At 44.2% G+C, this 23,216-nt stretch overlaps 2 protein-coding genes across 3 annotated transcripts; both read right to left on the bottom strand.

The window, feature by feature from the left end:
• Positions 1-10,038: 10,038 nt before the first annotated feature.
• LOC120675635 (S-adenosyl-L-methionine-dependent uroporphyrinogen III methyltransferase, chloroplastic-like) lies at positions 10,039-13,831 on the bottom strand. 2 transcript variants are annotated; one of them, XR_005675408.1, is made up of 7 exons: positions 13,206-13,830; positions 12,829-12,906; positions 11,845-11,914; positions 11,690-11,759; positions 10,938-11,145; positions 10,611-10,862; positions 10,039-10,542 (listed from the first exon to the last, which is right to left on the bottom strand). XR_005675408.1 is itself a non-coding variant. In XM_039956838.1 (7 exons), exons 1-7 carry the CDS (start codon positions 13,782-13,784, stop codon positions 10,516-10,518), a joined length of 1,182 nt encoding a protein of 393 aa, XP_039812772.1. In that variant the 5' UTR covers positions 13,785-13,831; the 3' UTR covers positions 10,039-10,515. The 2 variants fall into 2 exon arrangements, 1 of the variants encoding a protein (XP_039812772.1); XM_039956838.1 differs by having other exon boundaries at positions 10,713-10,862; positions 13,206-13,831.
• Positions 13,832-20,912: 7,081 nt separating this feature from the next.
• LOC120674874 lies at positions 20,913-21,983 on the bottom strand. Its single transcript, XM_039955977.1, has one exon. The coding sequence runs from the start codon at positions 21,981-21,983 to the stop codon at positions 20,913-20,915; it is 1,071 nt and encodes a 356-aa protein (XP_039811911.1).
• Between the last annotated feature and the right edge of the window lie 1,233 nt (positions 21,984-23,216).

Below are 23,216 nucleotides of genomic sequence, written 5' to 3'. Positions count from 1 at the left end.
GATTTCCCATCTGCGAAAATTCGGCTGTGCTGTATATGTGCCGATATCACCACCCCAGCGTACATCTATGGGACCTCACCGGAAGTTGGGGGTTTATGTTGGTTATGAAACTCCGTCCATAATCAAATGTTTGGAGCCGAAAACTGGGGATCTATTTACGGCTCGGTACGCTGATAGTATCTTCGATGAAGAACATTTCCTGGCATTAGGGGGAGGATTGTACCTTAAATCTAAAAAATGCTGAGAAATAGAATGGAATGACACTGGCTTTCATTCCATTGATCCACGCATTAAAGATGCTGAACTTGAAGTTCAAAGAATAATAAACCTGCAACAATTAGCAAATAACTTACCAGATGCTTTTACTGATATAAGAGGAGTGTCAAAATCGCATATTCCTACGGCTAATGCACCGGAGAGAGTAGAAATACCCATGGAGGGCATGGACTCTACTCAATCCCCCAATCCTAGGAATAAGGGGAGAGAACCGGATGACTCGGTTGATGCATTGCGGAGACGTCCGCAAAAGCAGAACACCAAAGTACATGCATTGCGCTCCCATTCAGTAGTCCCAGAAGTGACATGCCCTAAAGGCGAAGGCCCTAGAGCACTAGTGCGCACAAATATAACAGATAGCACAAGGGCATCGGAACAACCAGACTCGAATAATACGGGAAATCAAAATGAGCTAGATGATGAAAATGAAGAAATTGCCACAGACTATGCTGAGTCGAGAGATTTATATAATAGAAAGACTACAGTTGTCGATATAAATTTTGTCTCTAAAATCACTGCTGTAATTGATGAGGATCCTGGACCAAAGTCCATGGCAGAGTGCCAGAAGCACTCAGATTGGGTCAAATAGAAAGAAACGATAGAGACAGAATTGCGCTCGCTTAAAAAGAGGCAAGTATTTGGGCCTGTCGCCCTGACACCCCCCAAAGTATTCCCTGTTGGATACAAATGGATATTCATTCGTAAAAGGTACGAGAATAATGTGGTGGTGAGATATAAAGCGAGGCTTGTAGCACAAGAGTTCACGCAAAGACCCGGCATCGATTATGATAAAAACATATTCTCCTGTAATGAGTGGCATAATGTTCCGATATTTAATCTCAATGACAGCAGGTTTAAATCTAAAAATGCAGTTGATGGATGTTGTGACCGCGTATTTGTACGGGTCACTGGACTCGGATATATATATATATATATATATATATATATATATATATATATATATATATATATATATATATATATATATATATATATATATATATATATATATATATATATATATGAAAGTCCCAGATGGACTGAAAATTCCGGATCCTAAATTAAATCGTAACATGTAAAGCGTTAAGTTGCAGAGGGCGCTATATGAGCTGAAACAGTCTGGTCGGATGTGGTACAACCGGCTAAGTGAATTTCTCCTGAAGAGAAGTTACGTAAATAATGAAGATTGTACGTAAATAATGAAGATTGTCCCTGTGTGTTCATTAGAAAATCCCAGAATGGATTTTGTATCATCTCAGTCTATGTCGATGATTTGAATATCATTGGCCACGCAAAGGACATTGAGGAGGTGAGTGCCTATCTTAAGGCGGAGTTTGAGATGAAAGATATGGGTAAAACCCATTTTTGCTTAGGCCTGCAGATCGAGCATCTCCCTGAAGGAATTTTAATACACCAGTTGACCTATACGAGAAAGGTCCTTGAGAGATTTAATATGCTAAAAGCACATCCCGTGACCACTCCCATGGTCGTGAGATCACTTGATAAAGATAAAGACCCATTTAGACCAAAGGGTGAAAATGAGGAATTACTCGGGCCAGAAGTTCCCTATTTAAGCGCCATAGGAGCACTAATGTATCTTGCAAATTGCACTAGGCATGATATTGCATTCACGGTTAATTTGCTCGCAAGATATAGTGCAGCCCGTACTAGGCGGCATTGGGTTGGCGTCAAAACTATATTGAGATACCTCAAGGGAACCCTTGATCTTGGTCTATTTTTCCCGAAGAAAAATGATTTGACCATGGTGGGTTATGCAGATGCTGGATATCTGTCAGATCCCTATAATGCTAGATCTCAAACTGGTTTTGTGTTTCTCTGTGGTGGTACTGCTATCTCGTGGCGGTCGTGTAAACAGACCTTGGTGGCAACATCATCAAATCACTCAGAGATTATAGCACTTTATGAAGCCACACATGAGTGCGTTTGGCTATGGCGTATGATTAAGCACATCCAGAAGTCGTGTGGTCTTAATATTGTCGAAACTCCCACTATTATCTACGAAGATAATGCAGTATGTGTTATACAAATGCAAACATGTTAGGTAAAGAATAACTTAACAAAGCATATAGCTCCTAAATATTTGTATCCTCATGATCTCCAGAAGCAGGGTGAGGTAAAAATATTGCAAGTTAGGTCATGTGACAATATAGCCGATTTATTTACTAAATATCTTCCTGCTACTACATTTAGAAAATTTGTCCGAGAAATTGGAATGAGATTTTTGAAAGACTTGAAGTGTTCAGGGGGAGTCCGCCCCTGAATATTTGCTATTGCTCTTGGATCCTGAAGATCCTACTACATATAATCCAGAAGATTATAATATGTCCTGAAGATATTAGTTGCACTCTTTTTCCCTTTGTGAGTTTTTCAGAAATTTCTCACGTAAGATTTTTAACGAGGCAACGAGTGTAATACATTAAGCGGCTACGATGTACTCTTTTCTCCATTCATTTTTCTCCTATTGGATTTTTGGAAGGAGTTTTTAAAGAGGCATGTGCTAGTCGCGAATTTCTTAGTTGACGCTCATTCGCCGGGACGCATGGCAGCGAACAACCCATATTAGTACACCTTCCCTATTCCACTTCCCTTTTTTGGTATCCGTGTCACGTTGCTGTCCGCGCCCTCTTCTGATTTTTGAATCCCGCACCGTTTTTACTCCCCTGCCTGTGGTCGGTTACCAAGACCGATTCCAATTCCTCCAACCCCTGCCGACCCTTCAGTTTCTCGATATTTTTTCACCGCCCGCCCCAAATCAGCTACGCCCGCCTCAATCTCGCCGCCACGTCAGGGTCCTCGCCGGCCGGTGATTTTCTTCCTCACCGTGCGGGAGCCGCACCGAGAGAGAGGAGGTGATCCTCGCGCATTCGTCCTGGGGGAGCGCCTCCTCGATGCACCAGCGCCAAAAAGCATCCCCGTGCCCACCTCCTCCCGCCGCTGAGCTCATCCCCCCATCGCGATGCAAGCGGGCACGAGCGCGACGCTCCTCTGCGTCTCTCTTCTCGACGCTGCATCCTCGGCAGCCGCTCCCACCTCTAGTCGCGGTCTCCCCTGATCCGATCCCACCGGCAACTCAGCGAGTAAGTGCGCCCCTTACCCCTCTGGTCTCCTACCTACCTCGCTCATCGAGCGGGAGCCACGACGAGATCGAGGTCGCCCGGCGATTTGTTATTACCGAGGGGAGGCACGCCGGGAGTGAGAGGGCGCGTCGATTTGTTCGCCGGCATTTCGTGGTCGTTATCGCCGAGGGGGAGGTGCACCGGGAGCGAGGGAGGGTTCACGCGTCGATCTCGTCGTCCGGTGATTCGTCCTCACCGAGGGGAGGCACGCCAGGAGCGAGGGGTGTCGCGCTCAAAGTTTTGGACATACGGAGGATAAAGTGTTCAAATGTTCTAGTTAAATATGCTACAAAGTTTATAGATTCATATTTAAAAGTTTTTTGGAACTAAAAGTTTGCTGATGCGGTAGTACAAAGTTTATAGTTTCAGGTTTGAAAGTTTTTGGAACTACAAAGTTTTATTAATCAGATAGTGAGTCCTGGGCGGAGACGATGAGAAAAGATTGAGGCAAGACTGAACATCATTTTGTGCTTTTGAGATTTGCATTTTTTTTTGGGATTTTTGTTTGTTTTTGTCTTTCATTTGACTAATTTGACTCGCATCTGCCGAATGTGTTTTTGTAGGCGAAGTATCAGTTCACTTGTCTCATTAATTTGACTACGGAATAAAAATATGATAGCATGATGAACTAAGAACAGTTGTCTTATAAAGAACTAATGGATTGGAGGTTGTGCGTATTGTGTTTCTAGACTAGATTTTCTAGGAACCAGTAACCCCTACTGTGTTATTCTTTTATATTCTACAATGCTGGACCATTGATTTGCATGCCTTCTTCCCGATACTTCTGCCATCAATTCATATAACTTAAGTTTAGAAATTTATGTGTTACTGGTCACTTCTTGCAAGCATTGGTCAGGCAACCACTTTTGCTACTTAGGGATCTTTTTTTTTTTTGCTTTGCATGCCTTCTTCCTGGTACTTCAGCCATCAGTTTTATACAACTTTATTTTGGAAGTTTTTGTCCTACTGCCCACTTCATTCAAGCATTAGTCAGGTAGCTATTTTTACCATGTAATTAAGTACCCCAATTTTTTCATGCCACAACAAATTCCCAGGAAATTATAGATGTAATAATCTCATCAATTTTCCAATAGATAACTTGCAAGTAAAAAAATATATGTATTTAAAAGTTTTAAGTATACCATTAGTAAGTTTTACTGAACTATGTAGAAAGTTTCTGATATGTGATTTTAAAGTTAGTGGTGTAAAAAGCTTATAAATGTATATCTTTAAAGTTGCGATATATAAAGTTTTCTGATATGTCTCCAAATTTTTCTAAACTATTTTGGAAAGTTTTTCTGTATCTATTAAAAAGGTCTGTTTCCATCTTCAAGTTGTTTGAACTACAAATGTAAAGTTTTCTGTACTTGGTTCATAAGTTTTAGAAAATACTAATGTGAAGTTTTTAAATTATGTTCATCCAAACATTAGAGATTCTATAAAGTTTTGAGTAGTGCATTTCAAGCCTTTTTTAAAATGTGCACTTAAAATTTTTAATATGTGCACTTAAATTTTTTTCACATGCCTTTTTTACAAACTGCTATGTATTCAACTTGAAAGTTAACGATGCATACATTTTCTAAATAATGTATCTGAAATTATTTGACCAACTTTAGCCATCAGTTCAATACATGTGGTTCATAAGCATTCAAAGTATCAATATGAAGTTTTTGAATATGTACTTTTAATGTTCCTTCAAATATGCAAGCAGTAAGTACTTGAATTTGGAGTGCAAAGTTTTGGCTCCAAGAGTACAATTTTTTAAATATACTAGTAGAAAGTTTCTGTATTCAAATTTATGGCTTGTACCATTTTTCTAGATTCAAAGTTTTGATCATCCATATCTTTTTACTTATTTAAACGAGTTTTCTTCATAGTTCCTGAATTCAAAGTGCAAAGTTACCAAAATTTGATTGCAAAGTTTTTCAAAATGATGTTGAAAGCTGGACTTTGTCAAAAGTTTTAAATATATAATTTGAAAGTTTTTCATACCCAGTCTCAAAGATTTATAGGCATTTACTTAAAAGTTTTGGACTGTGCACATTTATTTATATGAAGTTTTAGATTTACCCACAGATATATTTTTACTTAAAAGTTTCTAACATGAGCTTGTAAAGTTTTTAGTATAAAGTTTATAATATATTTGTATAAAATTTCATATCCAATAGTATAAAATTTTTGAATTTACTGGATAAAGCATGTCAATGAGTCAATGGGCGGCAGGCTACTAGTAGTTCAAAATGCTCGAAATGGTCTTTTTCTTCATTCTTGACTCTTTTTTTAGTTTTTTTAAAATAAGTTTTGGGATGCCCCTATTGAGCTACTACATGCACACATATTTCATTTTCCCCCCAATAACCCATGCTTTTCTGCTCATGTTGTTTTCTTTTTTGTGTACTAAGTCAAAATGCTCTTATATATGTTTTACAATAACTGTTGGGTGGGGGTGTATTTTTGTACTGGCGATATGTATACCTCAACATTTTTTTTGTACTAACTCAAGCATCAAGCTTATTATGTGCTAGCTAGTACACAAAGATCTTGGTTCCTGGTTCTAAGATTAGTACACAAAGATCAGTGAGTACACTTTTTCTTACCCATCTCTATTTTCTTTCATGGCTCATGAGTACTCAAAATATATTTACTTGTTCAAAGATCATAGTTACATATTTTAAAGTTTGGGACAATAAAGTTTATTAGTGTGCTAGTACAAAGTTCACAGTTTTAGATTTCAAAGTTTTTGGGTCTCCAAATCATAATTATGTGCTAGTACAAAGCTCATAGTTTTAGATTTCAAAGTTTTCTTTCTCTGTGTGTGGGGGGGCGGGGGGAGGCTATAAAAGTTTACTAATGTGCTAGTACAAGTTCAATGTTTCAGTTTTCCAAGTTTTTGGGGACCAGAAAGTCTATTATTGTGCTAGTACAAAGTTCATAGTTTTGGATTTCAAAGTTTCTATGGCTGCAAAACTTTATTACTGTGATACTACAAAGTTCATGGTTTTGTTTTTCAAAGTTTTCTTTTTGGAGCTGCAAAATTTATTACTGTGGTACTACAAAAGTTCATAGGTTCATATTTCAAATTTTTTGGAAAGCTAACAAAATATATTAATGTGATAGTAAAAAATTCATAGCTTCAGGTTCAAAAAATTTAAAACTAATATAAAATTATTACTGTAATATAAAGTTTATAGCTTCAGACTTCAAAGTTTTTAGAACTATAAACCAGGTTCCATTTTTTTTCTCTTTTTTAATTTTATTTTTTATGTACGAAAATATCTTAAATAGAATTTTGTATTTTTCTCTCACACAGGAAGATGCAAAACCACTTCGTGAATGCATATGTACGTTGGAGAACAACAGCCAATCAATTTTTCTTTTTTTTTAATTTTATCCCTCCTGTACACCTGAGCATGAGATCCTAGATAATTGTTCCACATTTTTAATTAAATATTGCGACTTTTTTGTTTTTATTTTCTCAATCTTCTTCTTCTTTTAGTTCTATATTCATATGTATGTGAAACCCCCCGCCCATTTACTCACCCACACACCCGCTATCCCGAAATAGAAAATAGAAAGCATAGTAGATCACGGAACCAATGATGTAGGGTGTACCATTGGAGCAAGTCAAATGCTTATTCGCTACTACTACTGACGCTGCACATGCGTTGATTGGTAGTTGCAGTGCTCGTTCGCTGCTTCCTTGCCGCGGTGCGCGATTGCCAACTAGCGGCCCCGTGCTAGTCGCGGTATTCGCCCAAGGCGGAGTGTTAAGATATCCCTAGGGTTAAGGATAATGATGGGCTTATACCGAATATGCCCCTGAAGGGTTGACTCTATATAATTGAACATATACCTATCATTATGTGAATAAGAGATCAGTTCCATCCACGTTTTGTCTCTCTTGTGTTCTTCGTGTACTCGGGATCGGGAAGGGAGACGGGTCATCTACATCTTCTCTACGCCTCATCTGCTGCCGGGAAGGGGACACGGATCGGGAGATTCGCAACGACATCTACGTCTTAACAAACAAGACCTCACGCGCGCTCCGATCCGGTTTCCATCCTCGTTCGTGTCACACGGTTTGTTGTTTCCGTTGTTTAGCTGCCTTCAATTTCGGTCTCCTCGTGATCGAATCACCACCGTTATATCGGCTGGACCATGAGGACCCAGCCCAACCTTTTACAAGCAAACAAACGGGACATGGCTCCAGTCAACGACGTCATGCTCGGCAGTGTAAATGCTAATGAGGAGCCACAGTTTCAGCATGGCTCTCTCGATCGGTCCAAGAGGGCGCAGGGCCGGGTATAGGCGCTCAACATTACGGCGGAAAGCAGCTTGACATGCCCGAATGGTCGCCACAAGTGGGGCAAGTTCTTACTAGGTCAGCTATGGGAGTTGGGAGGGAGCCAATGTGAGCCGGCCATTGCATCCATCCCCTTCGGAGCAGGCCTTCGCCTTCGCCGTCGACCGTACTATATGCCGACCAGCCGCCGCCGGGAAGCCCCATTACTTCGGTCGCCGCGCGCCCGTCGTCCTCTTTCCATCCCTCATCTTCTCCGACTCCGCTGCACAGCTTCGCCTGCGTCGACTTGTCAAAGCGTTGGCATCCACCTTTCAATACAAGTCCCTTTTCCAATGCCTCATTTGTTCTACATATCTCACCCTATGCCTTTCTTTATATAAATAACAATTTCAGCGAGCTGGCGTCTCAACAACATGAAGTGATCTTTATCTTCAATCAACTGGGATTCGACAGTCACAAGTTTCAAGACAAAAATTTAGCATGCGTATGCCATGGTTATCCGTGTACAGAAAAAATAAAGTTCGCCCCACAAATTCGGTATAGGTAGATGAATTCTCTAATTTGGGTATCCTATTTCTACTAGTAAACTCTAAGACCCTATTTGGTTTAAGGGACTTTTGTAGAAGTCCCAGGGACTTATGGAACTTTTAAACCAAACAGGGTGGGACTTTTAAGGATTTTTTTTTTAGAGTAGAGACTTTTCCTGGAGAAGACCCTCATGAGAAGCTTTTTGAGACTTTTGGGCTATATTTCCACCTACTGCCCCTACCCTACCCGGTCCGCCCCTCCCCCACCCCGACGCGGAAGCCTCCTCCTCATCCACAACGTCTGGCTCCCCGTCCTCTCCCCACCCGTGCCCCTCTCCGCCGCCTAGATCTCCGCCGCCACCCCCGCCGCGGCGGCGGCGGCGGCCGCGGGGCCACGGCTCACCCGATCCGCCGCTAAGCGCGCGGCCGAGGCCGGCGCCGGCGCCGGCGGGCCCCCCGCCAAGTGCAAGCAGGTGGTGCTCGGGGAGCTTGCCGCCAACGTCGCCGCCGTCCGCGCGCCGCCAAGGCCGCCAGGCCCGGCAAACCGCCCCCTAGACCCGCGCCCGCCCCCGCGGGTGCGGCCGACGCCGGAGCCGAGCACTGCGGATCCTCCTCCACGCCACGCGCCGCGGGGGCCGCCGACCCCGACCGCAACTCCTCCGGGTCCACGTCCCCTTCGCGCGCCACGACCGCCGCCGCGGACCCCGACCGCGACTCCTCCGCCTCCTCTTCGCCCCCGCCCAGCCCAGCGAACTGCAGCTCCCTCCCCTCCATTTCGAAATCCCGTTTGGACGCATGCAGGGAGGAGTAAAGAGGTCTTTTGTGCACTTTATTTAGTGAGGTTTAGTTCCTTCAATTATTGAAATCAAACAGGGTAGGACTTTTGTTTAGCCCCAGGGACTTTTGGAGAGGCTAGAGACTTTTCCAAACCAAACAGGGCCTAAACTGTATACTGAGATATAGTATTTACTAGGCTTTGTCAAATGAGCCTTTATAATTATAAGCGGTTGGTGCTTACTATAGATTATAATGAATTTAAACTCGAGTCAGGCTCCACGGCTCCAGGGATGACCATTTCAACAGAAAGTTGGGAAAGCCAACACCTCCCAACAAAACAATTCAGATCGAGCCGAACTTGACTAATTTAGCCGAAGATTTACAGCATTAAGGTAGATTAAGGCAAACCGTGAGGCTCTGCCCGTTAAAGTGCCCTCTGCACCGAGTTATTGGGACCTCTTGTCTTGCCTCTCTCCAACAAATGGTATTCTTAGTCTTATGTGGCCCATAACAACCATTACTCACCAAACTAATAACAATAAAACTAATACGGATCGTAATCACCATTATGTTGTCTAATTAAATTAAAAATGCAGAGTACACGTGCACAATTACTCATTTCATTGCCCAACAGAGAAACAGAACATAAAAGTTGCAGCTATATATATTTGTTTCAGAGATGTTGATGGCTTGAATTGACCACCCTATTACAATACTAAAGAAGAGAATCATAGAACTTACAGAGACTGTACATAATTCTTTTTTGGTTTTGAGAAAAGATACTGTAAGAAGTTAGTCATCACGTCCGTTAATTTCTGTTCCTTGCTTGTTACGATTTACGACGACAGAATCTTTTATAATCATTTTAATTTCTACTATTCCAGTGTAATGTGTCAACAGTAACATCCAACTTTGTATGAGGTAACTTTCTCAACAGAAGTAAAAAAAACTATAAATGTTGAACCCGGCTGCCTTAAAGGCTCTTACTTTAGGCGCTGTGCTACAGTTTGCAAAGAGGGACACAAAACAAAAAGGCAATATATTTATTTCAAGAAAATGAACAAATTATACAATTACCCACGTTTGGGAATTGGGAACCAGATTTTTTCTTGATTTCCACAACAGTAAACTATTTCTTGTGAAATTTCTGTAAAACCCTGCACTCCAAATGGGCCTCAGGTTATTCAGAAAGAAGCCGCCAGGTGCTACTGAATTGAAAACCATACATCTACTTTGGCTCCATGAATGGCCCCCTCGACAAAAGGAAACCGAATTGATTTGAACACTCCATATATATCTACTGATGCTCCAGGAATGACAATTCGGAGAACCAACACCCTCCTCCCACCAAAGTAAAGCAGAAGCACACAACTATTGCCAAAATCAAATAAGCCGGATTGCAGCTCTCGGTTTAGATTAGTCCACACTGTCAGGCACCATCCATTCACTTGCACAGCGGCTCCAAGGCTGTCTATGGGTTTCTTGTGTAAAGCTGTCATCCATAATTCAGATTTCGTGCTTCCTGAAATATCAAGGCTCACCAGGTTAAAACTGTGCTCACATGTCCCAAACTAATCCAGATCAGACTACCTTGGTTCTCAAACAGAATTGCTCATATCCAGAATACTCCATTAGTCAAGGATTGCCCAAACACTTGATTCAGGAAAACTGCTATCATCTGGCCTCACTTACATATGAGTTCTCAATCTTCAGTGCATCATGTTCAGATGAATCGACCCAAAAGGGAGACAGGGATACCACTTTTCCAATAATTATTAGAGTCGGAGAAACTAGATCAGCCGACTTGACTTCATCCACGAGATCCTTTAACAATGAGAATACCTACAGAACAAGAAATATTGAGCATGTATAGCTAGCTACACACAGTTTAGTTGGCTAGGGCATATGAGTCAGTACCATTCGTTGTTGAGGGGTAGTGCCGCGCTCTACTGCAACAGCAGGGGTATCTGGCGGAAGGCCGTGCTTCATTAACTTTGAAGCAAGAGATGGCAGTGTTGACAAACCCATGTACACAACCAAAGTAGTGTCTGGATCAGCAGCATTCCCTGCCACATATAGAGGATCCGTCCCACCATTTCTAGAGTGCCCAGTTAAAAATCTGACACTGCAGAAAACATTGTAATGTCAAATAATATTCTGCTAATCAGTTTGGAAATTTCTGACACTGTACAATACAACATCAGAAATGTACTATTGTCTTTCTGTTCATTTATCAATGCAAGGGGTGACCCAGCCAAAAGAGGCGACAGAGCCAAACATTATACCCTTTGGCATAGTAGTGCCATTCACCTCAGTGAGACATTTTTTCTTTTAAAAAATGTTACCTCATTAGTCACAGAACACCACAACATAGAGACAACCAAATGAAGCAATATAATATTTAAAACTCTGACTATGCAGGTCCTAAACCAAAGAATGATCAGTTATTTGTCAGAAATCCATATCCTAAATCAGACATGCATGCTCATTGCTAAAATGTATCTGCGGAAGTGCTGCAGCTCCTAAACCAAAGACTGATTAGTTATGCTGAAGTTTGCACAAGAGTAATATTGGAAAGGTGGTTTTCTATAACGAGCAAAATCTTTTGGCCTGACCAGAAGCTCCATTTGAATGTTAGGCAGAGATGCAAATGCAAATATTAACATTACCTGGTAGCAACACCTCGATGGGTTAGTGGAATGCCTAGTTCTGCTGCAATTCCTGAAGCAGAAGTAATTCCTGCAGAGTTTTGATCCAAGCAATTGATAACTAGAACCAACCAACACTGCAAATTATCGAAGACTCCATGGTGGGTTTATCATACCTGGGATAACTTCAACTCTAATTCCTTGCTGCTGTAGGAAATCCATCTCTTCTCCACCTCTTCCAAAGACCTGAAAGGAATACAAAGTGAATTTAGGGCCTATAAATATACTCCTCCAAGGTAAAGGTAGATATGCTCATATATGCAATGCCAATTAGTTCTCTGATGCAGTAAGCCATGCCTCTGGTTCACACACACAATCTATGCTCAAATATAACAAATTTGCTAGTATTTGTACTACTTTCCTTGCCTCTATTGTGTTAAGAAAAAATATACGACTGCAGGTGACCCTATACCCCTCTATTCTTTCTGTTAATATGGTACATACTTCTGCTGTTATGTTAATCCTTTTCGTGTATTGCTATTTAGCAACTGTGAAGGATTTACATACACATTAAGTTTACATGAGATGGTTTATATACCCATAACAATAGAAACCCTATTGAGTAAAATGAATAAAAATAGAAAATAACAGAAAATACCAGTTATTACTATACAGCTTAAATACATGACATCATTTACTATTTTAATAGATTTACGCCACATTATTTCAATGAAGACTGCATTCATCTACAATAATATGCGAACTGCAAGCCCAAAAAGCTTCAACAATGCTCGATCTTTTTCCATCCTACTAATCTTGTTCATTTCCAAGTTTAAGAACCTTATGTCAAAAGCCACACAGTAACCTAAAAAGAGGTTACCTTGTATGATTTTTTTGCATTAACGAGTTACAAACTACAACCACTATAAAATTGGTGATATCAATACTGATCAGTATCAGACCATCAGTTTTTATGAATTCATTAATTGAAAATGACTAAAGGCAGCCTATGAACAGATTATTGCCTTTACTCTGAAGGGTAGTTGTCAATGCGGATGAACATGGTACCATCAATAGCAAAATTTCTTAACTATTTTAATGTTTGACTAGACTAACAACTGGAATTGCAATATGAATCCTCAAGAGGTAAATAGGATTACCAGAGGATCGCCGCCTTTCAACCGTACCACATTGGCACCAGCCTCTGCAAAGCTGAGGAGTAGCTCATGAATCTCCTCCTGCATTTCATCAAACAGCCATCAGACATATAGATTGCCAACAAATCGAAGAAAAAGGCACAAAGTCCTAACTCCTAAGCTTGGCCACCTAGGCCACCTAAGTTCACTGCCTTTTTAGGCAGAAATATGGCATGCTCTGTTTTGCTTCATGAAAGACGTCCGATGTATTGACATAATGATAGTAATAATGTACTCGAAACCTTAATTGCAGAATGCACGCCCAATTAGCATTCCCAACAGCGTGAAAACCTCAACTCATCGCAATTGGATCAAAGGAGCACTGGAGCAGTATTCCTCACCTGGGTGCGGCTGTGGTATCCCGCCGTCTTGCTAACGTACAGAAGCCTGGCGCCCTCCCCGACCAAGTCCAGCACGTCGTTGGACACCAGCCGGTCGTAGAGCACCAGGTCCGCGGCCTCGATGGCCCGGACCGCCTTGAGCGTGAGCAGCTCGGGGTCCCCGGGCCCCGTCCCGACCAGCGCAACCCTCCCGGGCCCGCCGGCGCCGCCCTCCCCCTCGGCGCCCCTACCCCTGGAAGCCCTCAGCGCGTCCAGGAGCCTGCGCAGCTCCGGCAGCTGCAGCGCGATCTCGTCGTCCCGGCGGCCCGCCGCCGCCACCGCCGCGGCGGCAGCGGCGGCATCGGACGACGACGACGAGGACGCGGGCTTGGACGAGCCGTCGGCAGCGTAGGACCAGGCGTCGCGGCGGTAGCGCGAGGAGGAGGTGGCCTCGGTGAAGGGCGAGGCGGCGGAGGCGCGGACGGCGGCGCCGGCGCGGGACCTCGCGTTCGCGGCGGCGGCGAGGGATGACGTGGAGGCGGGCGCGGAAACGGAGGCCGGCCGCGGCTGGAAGCGGGGCGCGCGGACGGCGAGAGCCATGGCGACGCGGCGGGGCGGGGGGCAGCGGGAGCGGGTGGCTGGCCGCCGCGGGGTGGTGCGGCCTTTATACGGGGGCCAGCTGACACTTTTCTTCTGTGCGCGTGTGGTTTTGGATCCGGCTCTGTTTAGTTTGCAAAAAATTTCGCAAAGTATCTGTCACATCAAATTTTCGAACACATACAGTGTATTATATATAGTTGAAAAAATAACTAATTACACAGTCTAACTGATTAGCACGAACTGAATCTTTTAAACCTAAAATTCAAACTTTTTTACCAACTAAGCGCACCCGTCGAGGGGACGGGGACCAAGCCTGGGCTCGAGTGCGCAGGACCGCAACAGCAAGGAGACGGCCCTCGGCGGCTCTGGCTGGCCTTGGGGAGCGTTGAAGGGCCAGGTTCAACGAACCAAAGGGCCAGGGGTCTTTTTGGCCGTGGCGTACGGGCAGCCGGGCATCTTGATTCTTGAGCTAGAGGAGCCGCCGGGTCGAGGAGGGGCAAGTCGCAGTGGGAGTGTGCCTCTCCGCGCAGGTTCTACGGCCGCGGCTCGGGTGTGGCCTGTGGCGGCGGCGGCAGCTCGTCAGGTTCGCTGACGCCACCGCAGATGTCAACAGCAACCTTTTTTTTTTGTTTTTTTAGAGAGTGATGGGCAACCGGAGGATTGGCCATATTTTTCACTTGTTCATTGTTCTCTCTTACTACTTGAGTATGCGGTTATTCACGTTGGGTATGATTTGTTGCCAGGAGGACGGCAGGCCAACCAGGCTCTCCGTATGCGAAGATGGGCTAATTGGTTGCACCGGGTTTCGCGTGCAGAGAGGCCTCAGACCTGGCTCCCAGAATACGAATAAAATGTTGTTTCTCCGAAGCCAGACTCCTGGCGTGCATCGGCCAACGTGGGATAACCATTTTATACTAAAATTTTCATATATACATGCAACCAATCACCAGCTCAATGCAGTCTAGCTCAAGCTATTCTAGCAATCAAACATGCCGTGCTTGCATGTTTAGAGCCTGGCTGTGGGGAACCTGGTTCTACCATGCCATGTAGGCTACACACATCCTAAAATCAATCAGACCTTTGTATGTTGGACAGAGAGCCTGCTTGGTTCGCTACTAATTTTTACCATGCCAAAATCAATGCATACTGATAAGATTTGGCTATCAAATAATTCATACCTAGAAATTGGTCAAGTTCATACCTAGATTTTGGTCATTTTGACCAAAATCATTGCAAGTTACCGGAATCTTTTTAAACCTCACAAGAGAAGAGAGTATTGGTTGATATTAAACCAAATTAATAACTAAACTTCTTGCCAACACTTTGGCATGACCTGATTTTTTTGGTAGGCCAATATATTGGTTTGCCATGATTTTGGCTTGCCAAAAACTGACATCCAACCAATCAGGCACTGTGCAATAGTGTGGAGAAAAGTGCTTGAAGGTAAACCTACTCCAGTAGGCTTGGACAAGAGTACAAGACCGCCATGAAGACCGAATCATCTTAAGATACGGTGTAGCAAGATCATCAGCCACTGTCATACTCATACCTCTCTAGCTTCCCAGTTGCTGGAATGCCTGAATTTCTTTCAGCACTTTTCCCGATCTGCATGAGCTTGTAGTCTACGGAGGCTACTACGCATTGCAATTTGCAAGATAAAACACGGTTATCTGAAAAAGGCATAGTTGCAGTCCGAATAGAAAAGACACTAGAGCCTTCAGGAAGAACAACATGGAGTAGCTATTCTAGAATTACATTACATCAGTAAACGAATATATCATTATTGTATCTTCGAGATGAAAACCTTGATGTAACAGAAATTCCTCGTACATTTGTAACACGTAAGAATCATAAGTACAACCTGCTGTTACAACTCCCAAAAGAATGCATGATCTGCCTAATTGTGTACAATCACAGGTAAATGGAAAAACGAAACACAGCACGTAGGCCTGCTTGCCTTCAGCTTGTCTCTTCCTTTTTGGAGTATACTATTTCTGTCCAGCTGCAAAGTGGAAATGCGGCAATCAACCATTGCAGGTCTCGATTCGAGAAAAATGTTACTGCAGGTTCTTTTTTTTTTTACTGCAGGTCTCTTTGCGGTTGTGGACTAGCTTCTTTGCGATTGTTATTGTTTGCCGTTTGCAAGTTTTAATGTTTTAGATTCGACATTCTCTTTGTGGAGGTATGCTCCTCTAAAAAAATGCTGTAAGCGAGTAATAATGATTTAGTATGCAGCATTCTCACCCAGTCACTTTTTTTTTAAAGCAGCACTCAGTCACTTGGTTTAACGATGGCAGACGCTTCCACAGATCCATTGACTTTGGAAAAGAGCAGGAGAGTGTGGGACGAGCCGGCGCTTTGATTGGGTCAGCTTGGGCCGTTCGTTCCTTCTTGTGCTCGCTCGCTCGCTCGCTATCGTCGTCGTCGGCTAGTCGGCCCAGATTTCTTGCCTATCCTTTTGTTCTCTTCCAACAAATTAACTTAGTAAATTTGATGTGGCAACAGGCCCACGTAGCCCAACTTGAGAGGACACAAGGCATTCTGCCCGCCACGGCCAACGCTGCAACGTGCCCTCTGCATCTTCCGTGCGCGACTGAGCGCGCGCGGCGCACGGCGTAGTAGCGGGGGTGGTGGCCGGAATCTCCAAACACGAAAGCGCGCGCTCAGACAATTCCCTGGCACCAGAGCTAGCGCGCCATGCACCTGTTTTTCAAGTATAAAGGAGCTCTTAAAATTTGGAGGGCAATGGAAATGGAATAACACCGTTGTACCCTGGAAAGGAAATCTTCAGCATTTGATGTAATAAAGTACATTTTGGCTATTCAAAAACGTGAACAAATGATAATTGTCACATTCCTTTTGGCTATGGTGGTTAGAAAGAAATAGAGTCCGAGAGGGCGAGAAAAGAAAATCAGTATAGGAGGTTGCCTTTACGTGTCAGCAGTACACAGCTGAATACCTGGACATCTGCAAACAAAATACAGAGCCAGTGTAGGTGGCCAAACATATGTGGAAGCCGCCTGAATAGGGCTGGGTAAAGATAAATTCAGATGGTGCTTTTTCTGAAAGAACGAGCGAGGTAGGATGGGGGCTGATAATCAGAGATGAGGAGGGAGATGTAGTGGAAGCAGCTGCTGGGAAGCTAACAAGAGTTCTAGATGCTTCCCAATCAGAGGTGGAACCGTGTTTAGCCGGGGTGATGTTGGCAGGGGAGAGGGGTGTTGAACGAATTATTGTTGAAAATAATTCCCTGGTGCTCAAACAGGCTCTGAAAAATTCAGCACATCGTTTGGCGTCCACATGTGGATTGATCTGCGAGATACAGGGCTTACTAGCTACAAGCATGTAATAGGGTGGCACAGGTGGATTGATTTGTTGAATATGTCCCTAGATCATGTAAAAGGGTGGCACATGCCTTAGCAACATTGGGTTGTAAGTGTCCTCCGAGTGCCGGCCTCCGTTGGCAGAGCACTACGACTTTTGTCGAGGACCTAGTGGCCAGCGATCGTGTTACATCACTTCGTTAATGGTAAGTTACTTTTCCAAAAAAAAAAGAGCTAGCACGCCATGTCACCTAAAAAATCAGTTGTCTGATCGTGCCATCCAACGGCCACTAGAACCAGACACGAAAGCGCGTCCGCGCTCGGGTGATTTCCTAGCACCAGAGCGCACCACGTCGCCTAAAAAATTAGCTGTCTGATCGGGCCATCCAACGGCCACTGGAACGGGCAGGCTCACCTGCCACTCGGGCAGGCGCACTGAGCCGCCGCGCCACAGCGCCACCACGCGTTGCGTCGAGCTGCCTGTCGGGCCGTGGAGGAAGAGAACGAAAGAGGAGGAGCCGCTACTAAGGAACTGTTGCATCGAGCCGCCCGTCAGGCAGCCGCGCCAAGCCGCCAGATCTCCCTCGGCGACGCGCCTCCACCTGACCTAGCCTCAGCCATGATCTTGCGCCAGCGGCTGCTGCCGCGCCTTCAGCGCGGCTCGTGCTCCATTTGGCCACCACCCTTTCCAAGCCGCGCCGCCACCTCCGCCCAAGCTAATCCTCAGAACCGCTCCACCACCTCCCACCACACCTCCCAAGCCGACCTCACCTCCCAGGCCCCGTCGGACCGCCGCCGCACGCCTCCTCCCTCGCCGGCGAGCCTCTGCTCTCGTTGCCGGCCCGCCTCTGTCCATCCCGTCCCCAACCGAAGCCATCGAAAGGTAGCTCTCGCTGCCCTGAAACTCCCCCACCTTTCCCTCGCCATCAGCTGGCCACCAGCAAGCCGGATTTTGGCTTCCCCCGCCACCGGCCATGGGCAAGGGCCACATTGCAAGCCCCTAATTAGTTGTAGGGTCCGTTACACAAAAAGCCAGGGGCCTATCTTTAAAATATGAGTTCAAGTTTTGTTTTTTAAAAAACAATTTGTAAAATTGTATTCTATCTGAGATCTACAGCTTTTGTACAAGACCAAGACCAAGACCAATTCCAAAATAAATTGTATTCTAGCATCAATGTTAGTTTGATTAGCTTTTAAATGTAACTTATATTCTAGGTCAGTCTATACATGATTTTTGGATAGTGACCTTCATTCTGGGAGTTTAGCTCTGTACAAAATTTTTAGGGCCAGAGCACAACTGTAGCGACAGTTTATGTTTAGATCTTCTTCTATGTCATGTTTAAATAGATCTAATTGTTCTAGGTGTTGTACTGTGATTCATGAAGTAAAATTTTTAGATTAATGTTATATTGATGCCTAGATGCTGTTGAAAATGTTTAGTGCTTTTTCCTTCACTGGATCTTGCTCAAGTAAATTTTATCGTAAATATCGGAACCATCTAACCAAGTCAGCTAGAGGCCCTTTCGCTAGATGTACAAATAATAATTGATACAAAAAAAATAAAAAATCATTTGCCTGTAATAATAATAATAATAACATGACTAACACCCCCTGCTGTAGTGCGCTAGAGGTGTATGGTCCCCGAGTGAACCTGATGAGCAAAAGAGCGATTAGCTTGTGGCAAACGTTTAGAAATCCCGTGCACGGATAAAACAAAAATACAACCTTGTATGCCAATGATATGGCCGTGTTTGGATCCAAGAGCTAGATCTAACTAGCCCAAAATAACTCAAAATCCCCAAACATGAAGGCTAGTTCTTAGCTATTTGCAAATAGCCTACCTTAAAAAACTATCACACCCAAAAGGTGATTATTTGGGCAATTTCAGGTGGAGTCCACCATAGCAAGAGAGGTAATAGGACTCCAATGATTAGGAAAAGATACTTTAAAGACTAAATAGCTCTTGGATCCAAATATATCAAGAGTTTTTTTTTATTGGAGGACTATTTGTTTGAGCTAATTAGCTCTAGCCCAAATAGCTGTAGCTCTTAGATCCAAACACAGCCTATGTAGTTGTTCCACTATATAGCTTATTGTACCCACTAACAAGTGCGGCAGTAACCTGCGATAAAAACTATGCAGGGATAACAAATTGACCTATTCATCTCACCCACGTTGCAATCTTTCATAAAAGAAAAAAATAAAGAGTCTATCAAGCACGTTCTTTTTCATGTATCAAATGAAGTTTCACGGAATATAATTAAATGGTAAAAAACAGGTCTCGTGCAGCAAGGCTGCGTGCCTGCGTGGCCTTTCAAGTGGAACAATCGTTGTCCGATCCGCTGGCGAAGGCATATGGCGTGCACAAGTGTACGAGGGCTCGGCGAGCACGCGGCGCACTAGTTTGTTGACGAACCCGGTGTTGGTAGTGTAGGCTAACATGCCCGCATGTGCGCCTCCGCTAGCTGCTCTGCACATGCTTGCTCGCCCCGGACCGCTCGATCGGGTCAGTCAGGAGGGAGACCCGGTGCTACTGCTACTCGAGCCTTTGCTTGCGCAGGAATAGAGGACGCCGCGCCGCGCACCCTGCTTACGTGCCGTGACGGGGTCGAGCAGGACAACCTGGCCCTGGCGAGCCTGGCTGGTTGCGAGTTGCGACGCTCGTGGTGATCGTTGCGATCCCTCCCCGCGTCGACCCGTCGAGGTCAAACCGTCAAAGTCGCCGTATGGTATGGGTATGGCCGCAGGGTGTGGAAGCCGGGGGAGGCCTTATCAGTTTCGCGTCAAACTAGTAGTAGTATGTGAGGCCGGCCGGCGCGGGGCCGCAGCCGCAGTCGTCGCGTCGTCCCCGGCCGCCCCTCCGCGCGACGCGACCGCGGCGTGCCCGGCCCCGGGAGGGACGGCGGCGCGGATGGATTAGCCCAATCGGGATTCCCTGCTGAAAGTCAGGGAATACTGTTGCCATGACTTTTGAGCTGTTCGCTCTGAGATGGATGGATAAAGTCAATCGCTACAGTACTCATACTACAGTGTCCCGTGAACAGCACATGCTATGATAGACTGTTGAAGTCAGAGAAGTTGGGTCGGAATTAGCCTCCCCCGGGTCGCAAGCAGTATGGGTTAATTACACGGTGCGCGCGCCGCGCGAGGTGTTCGTTCGCATCCGCCTCGCGCGTCGGGGAGGACGCCGCCGCCGGGATCATCACGTGCGCGCAGGTGCTGGCACATGGGTCAGGGTCAGGGGGCGCTGGCCGCGGGCTACGAAGCCTCTGCCGCTAGCCCTGCCTTTGTTTGTGGCTATCCGATCTCTGGACGGATGATCGGAGGCCGGTCGTGTCGATCGCGAACTAAGGTAACCTTGGTTAAAATCACGAGATGATAATATTTTACTACAGTAAACAACTTTTAAAGATGAATTAATTAGGTTTAATATATTTATCTCGCGATTTTCCGTCCATCTATGTAATTAGTTTTACAATTTATCTATATTTAATATTCCTAATTAGTATTGTAAAAATTTCAAAAAAAAATTATCCATGGAACTAAACGCATCCCGAGAAATGTTATGTTTTTCGGACAACCCTTAAAAAAAGTGTAGTATTCATAATCGATACGGTACGGTTGGTGAAGGTGCGCTCGTGGTGGCGCCCCGCATCCTCATACGCAGGGGGGGCGATCCAGTGGCGAAGCTAGAGGGTAACAAAGGGGGTGCGACTATAAAAGAGTAACAAAAGAAAATGACAATATAAATACTATTAGCATGGTCAAAACTATTAAAATAGGCAAAATATATTATATGTCACCTTTAATTATCATCAAATCTGCATTCTTGCATTTTCATGAAGCGACGAATCACTGACTCATTCGTGACTTTCATCATTTCTTCTTTCTCCACAAAGCAAATAAGATAATCGCTCATAAATTGATCACTGATGCGGTTGCGCAAATTTGTTTTCACAATCTTCATGCCAGAGAAAATCCTCTCAACTGTAGCAGTAGCAACTGGCAGTACTAGTACAAGCTTCAGAAGTCGATAAACTAGTGGGTAACGATCATGTTTTCTAGTCTCCACCATTTTCTGAGAAAGCTCGGCAATAGTTTGTATGTTGGAGAATCTATCATCATTTCTCACATCAAATATGTAGAGGCCAAGTTCATTGCTAAGGTCCCTCAGATTTCCAGAATCAAAATCATGTGGATAAAGCTTTGCTAGGCTCAACAACTTGTCCACATTAAAATCACAAAACGAGTCTCTTGAACTAAAAGAGGCCGAGCATACAAGCAATTGAGAGCTTGTCTCGTTGAAGCAGCTGTTAAGCTCTTGGAGTACCCAATCAATAATATCATTGAAACAATCTACTTGATAGTAATGCTTGTTTGTGATTCCAGATTTGTGCCTCCTCTTCTTTGGATCAATATATTCATCTTCCATTTTCAATTTGGCAATATCATTCTTCTCACAAAATTCATACACATCATCTATTAGTTTTTCCCACTTTTCTCTTCTAAGCTCATCTAATTGGCATCTAGTGGCTCTCACACAGTTAATAGCATTCACTATATCTTTATCCTTGCGCTGCAGTGCTAAGCACAAGGTATTTGTGATTCCTAATATAGTCAACATGAGATGCAAATAGAAAATGGAGTCAAAAGACTGGAAATACTCCCGAAGATTTGATGCTTGATCTCTAATTTTCCAGTCCTTATCCTTTTCCACAATTTCTAGTACCTTCATTATTGTAGAAAACATGTCAACTATACTCTTCCGAGATTTATAATGAGAACTCCAACGAGTATCTCCAGGTCTTTGAACACTTTGCTCTTGATTTAACCCTGTACCAGTTTGAAGTTGCCCACACCCAAGTGCCTTACTCATTACTTTAAGGTTAATATCTCTAATCATTTCCCTTCTCTTAGCTGATCCACCAACAACATTTAATAGTATGGTGTTGTCGGTCGAAACCCACCGGCGAGCAGCGACAGGCAACACGAAGAGCCGGGAGGTCGCCGGGGCGCTGGCAGGCACTGCTCCCTCGTCGACGGCCCGCAATTCCGTCACGCGCCCGGAGATTCCGTGGAAAGCCGGGTGTGCCACCTGACCTATACCCGATCAGGAGGATGCGGACGTGCTCCAAACAGTTTCCTGCATACAAAGACACGTGTAAACGTAAGTCCGAGCTGTGGTCGGCTCCCCGGGACGACTCTTGCATCAGCTTTAAAGAGCCGATCGAGTCCTGGTGTCGGATTGGATCTGTATCTATCCGGATATTGATGAATAAAGCAAATAACTATAAAGCTGCTTCAATTAAATCTAATTAATCTAATCCACGATGGTAACAGCTTCACTGCTAGATCGGAACATCCTACACGTGACTGTGCCTAATGAACATAACAGACAACTAAACCATAACCCAAAACAGAGGCCTAAGAACTAGCAAGAGCCGATTCCCGGAACAATCCCTATCAAGGCTAAGATAAAGCATCTACTACACCACTGGATCGTCCAACCCGTTTGCAAGGCCTAACCTAACAGATATTGCGCCAACTCTTAAGAATAAGAGCAAACCATAACAGATCAGATCTACTAGACATAAAAGAAGCAGGGTGTTGCCTTTACGCAGCTAGCTCTATGCAACAAGAACTAGTATAAGATGATGACATGATTGCGTAAAGACAACATGATATTCGTAGAAGATAAACAACAAAGTACAATAGATCTACTAAAAGCCATGCTACGAACATCAAGATAACTAATACTACTCGCCATAAAAAACGCTTCAGTACGAGTAATACCAAGGTAAAAGCGAGAACAACGCTGCCCTGATCTCGAGAAGCGATCAGGGCAGCATGGCGCTTACTTGGATGAAAACCCTAGGATTAGGGGTGGCGATGCGCCGAGAGTTGTTGTTTGCGAGACGTGATGACACTCTCCTTTATGAATAACATAGGGTACATATTTATAGTCCGGAGACTTGAGAAACAATTTAAACTAATCTTGTCCCGATTGGACTCTATCTCTAATCTTAAACTAAATCTAAGATACATGGCCCATGTGGCCCAAATGCTCATGCAGGAGCCGATTTACAAGTTTTCTTCAATCTTCTGCTTC

Source organism: Panicum virgatum, chromosome 5N (assembly GCF_016808335.1).
Source record: "Panicum virgatum strain AP13 chromosome 5N, P.virgatum_v5, whole genome shotgun sequence".
Classification (NCBI taxonomy): Eukaryota; Viridiplantae; Streptophyta; class Magnoliopsida; order Poales; family Poaceae; genus Panicum; species Panicum virgatum.
Note: the sequence above shows the minus strand (reverse complement) of the source record. Positions and strands in the feature narration are given on the sequence as shown.

What these genes read in the sequence shown, in the direction of transcription:
- LOC120675635 (XM_039956838.1), bottom strand. Translation starts at nt 13,784, where the DNA reads ATGGCTCTCGCCGTCCGCGCGCCCCGCTTCCAGCCGCGGCCGGCCTCC. An exon ending in TGAAAGGCGGCGATCCTCTG is followed by an intron (nt 11,915 to 12,828) that starts GTAATCCTATTT and finishes TATTCCTTTCAG; the next exon opens with GTCTTTGGAAGAGGTGGAGA. An exon ending in CATCGAGGTGTTGCTACCAG is followed by an intron (nt 11,146 to 11,689) that starts GTAATGTTAATA and finishes TGTTTTCTGCAG; the next exon opens with TGTCAGATTTTTAACTGGGC.
- LOC120674874 (XM_039955977.1), bottom strand. Translation starts at nt 21,983, where the DNA reads ATGAGTAAGGCACTTGGGTGTGGGCAACTTCAAACTGGTACAGGGTTA.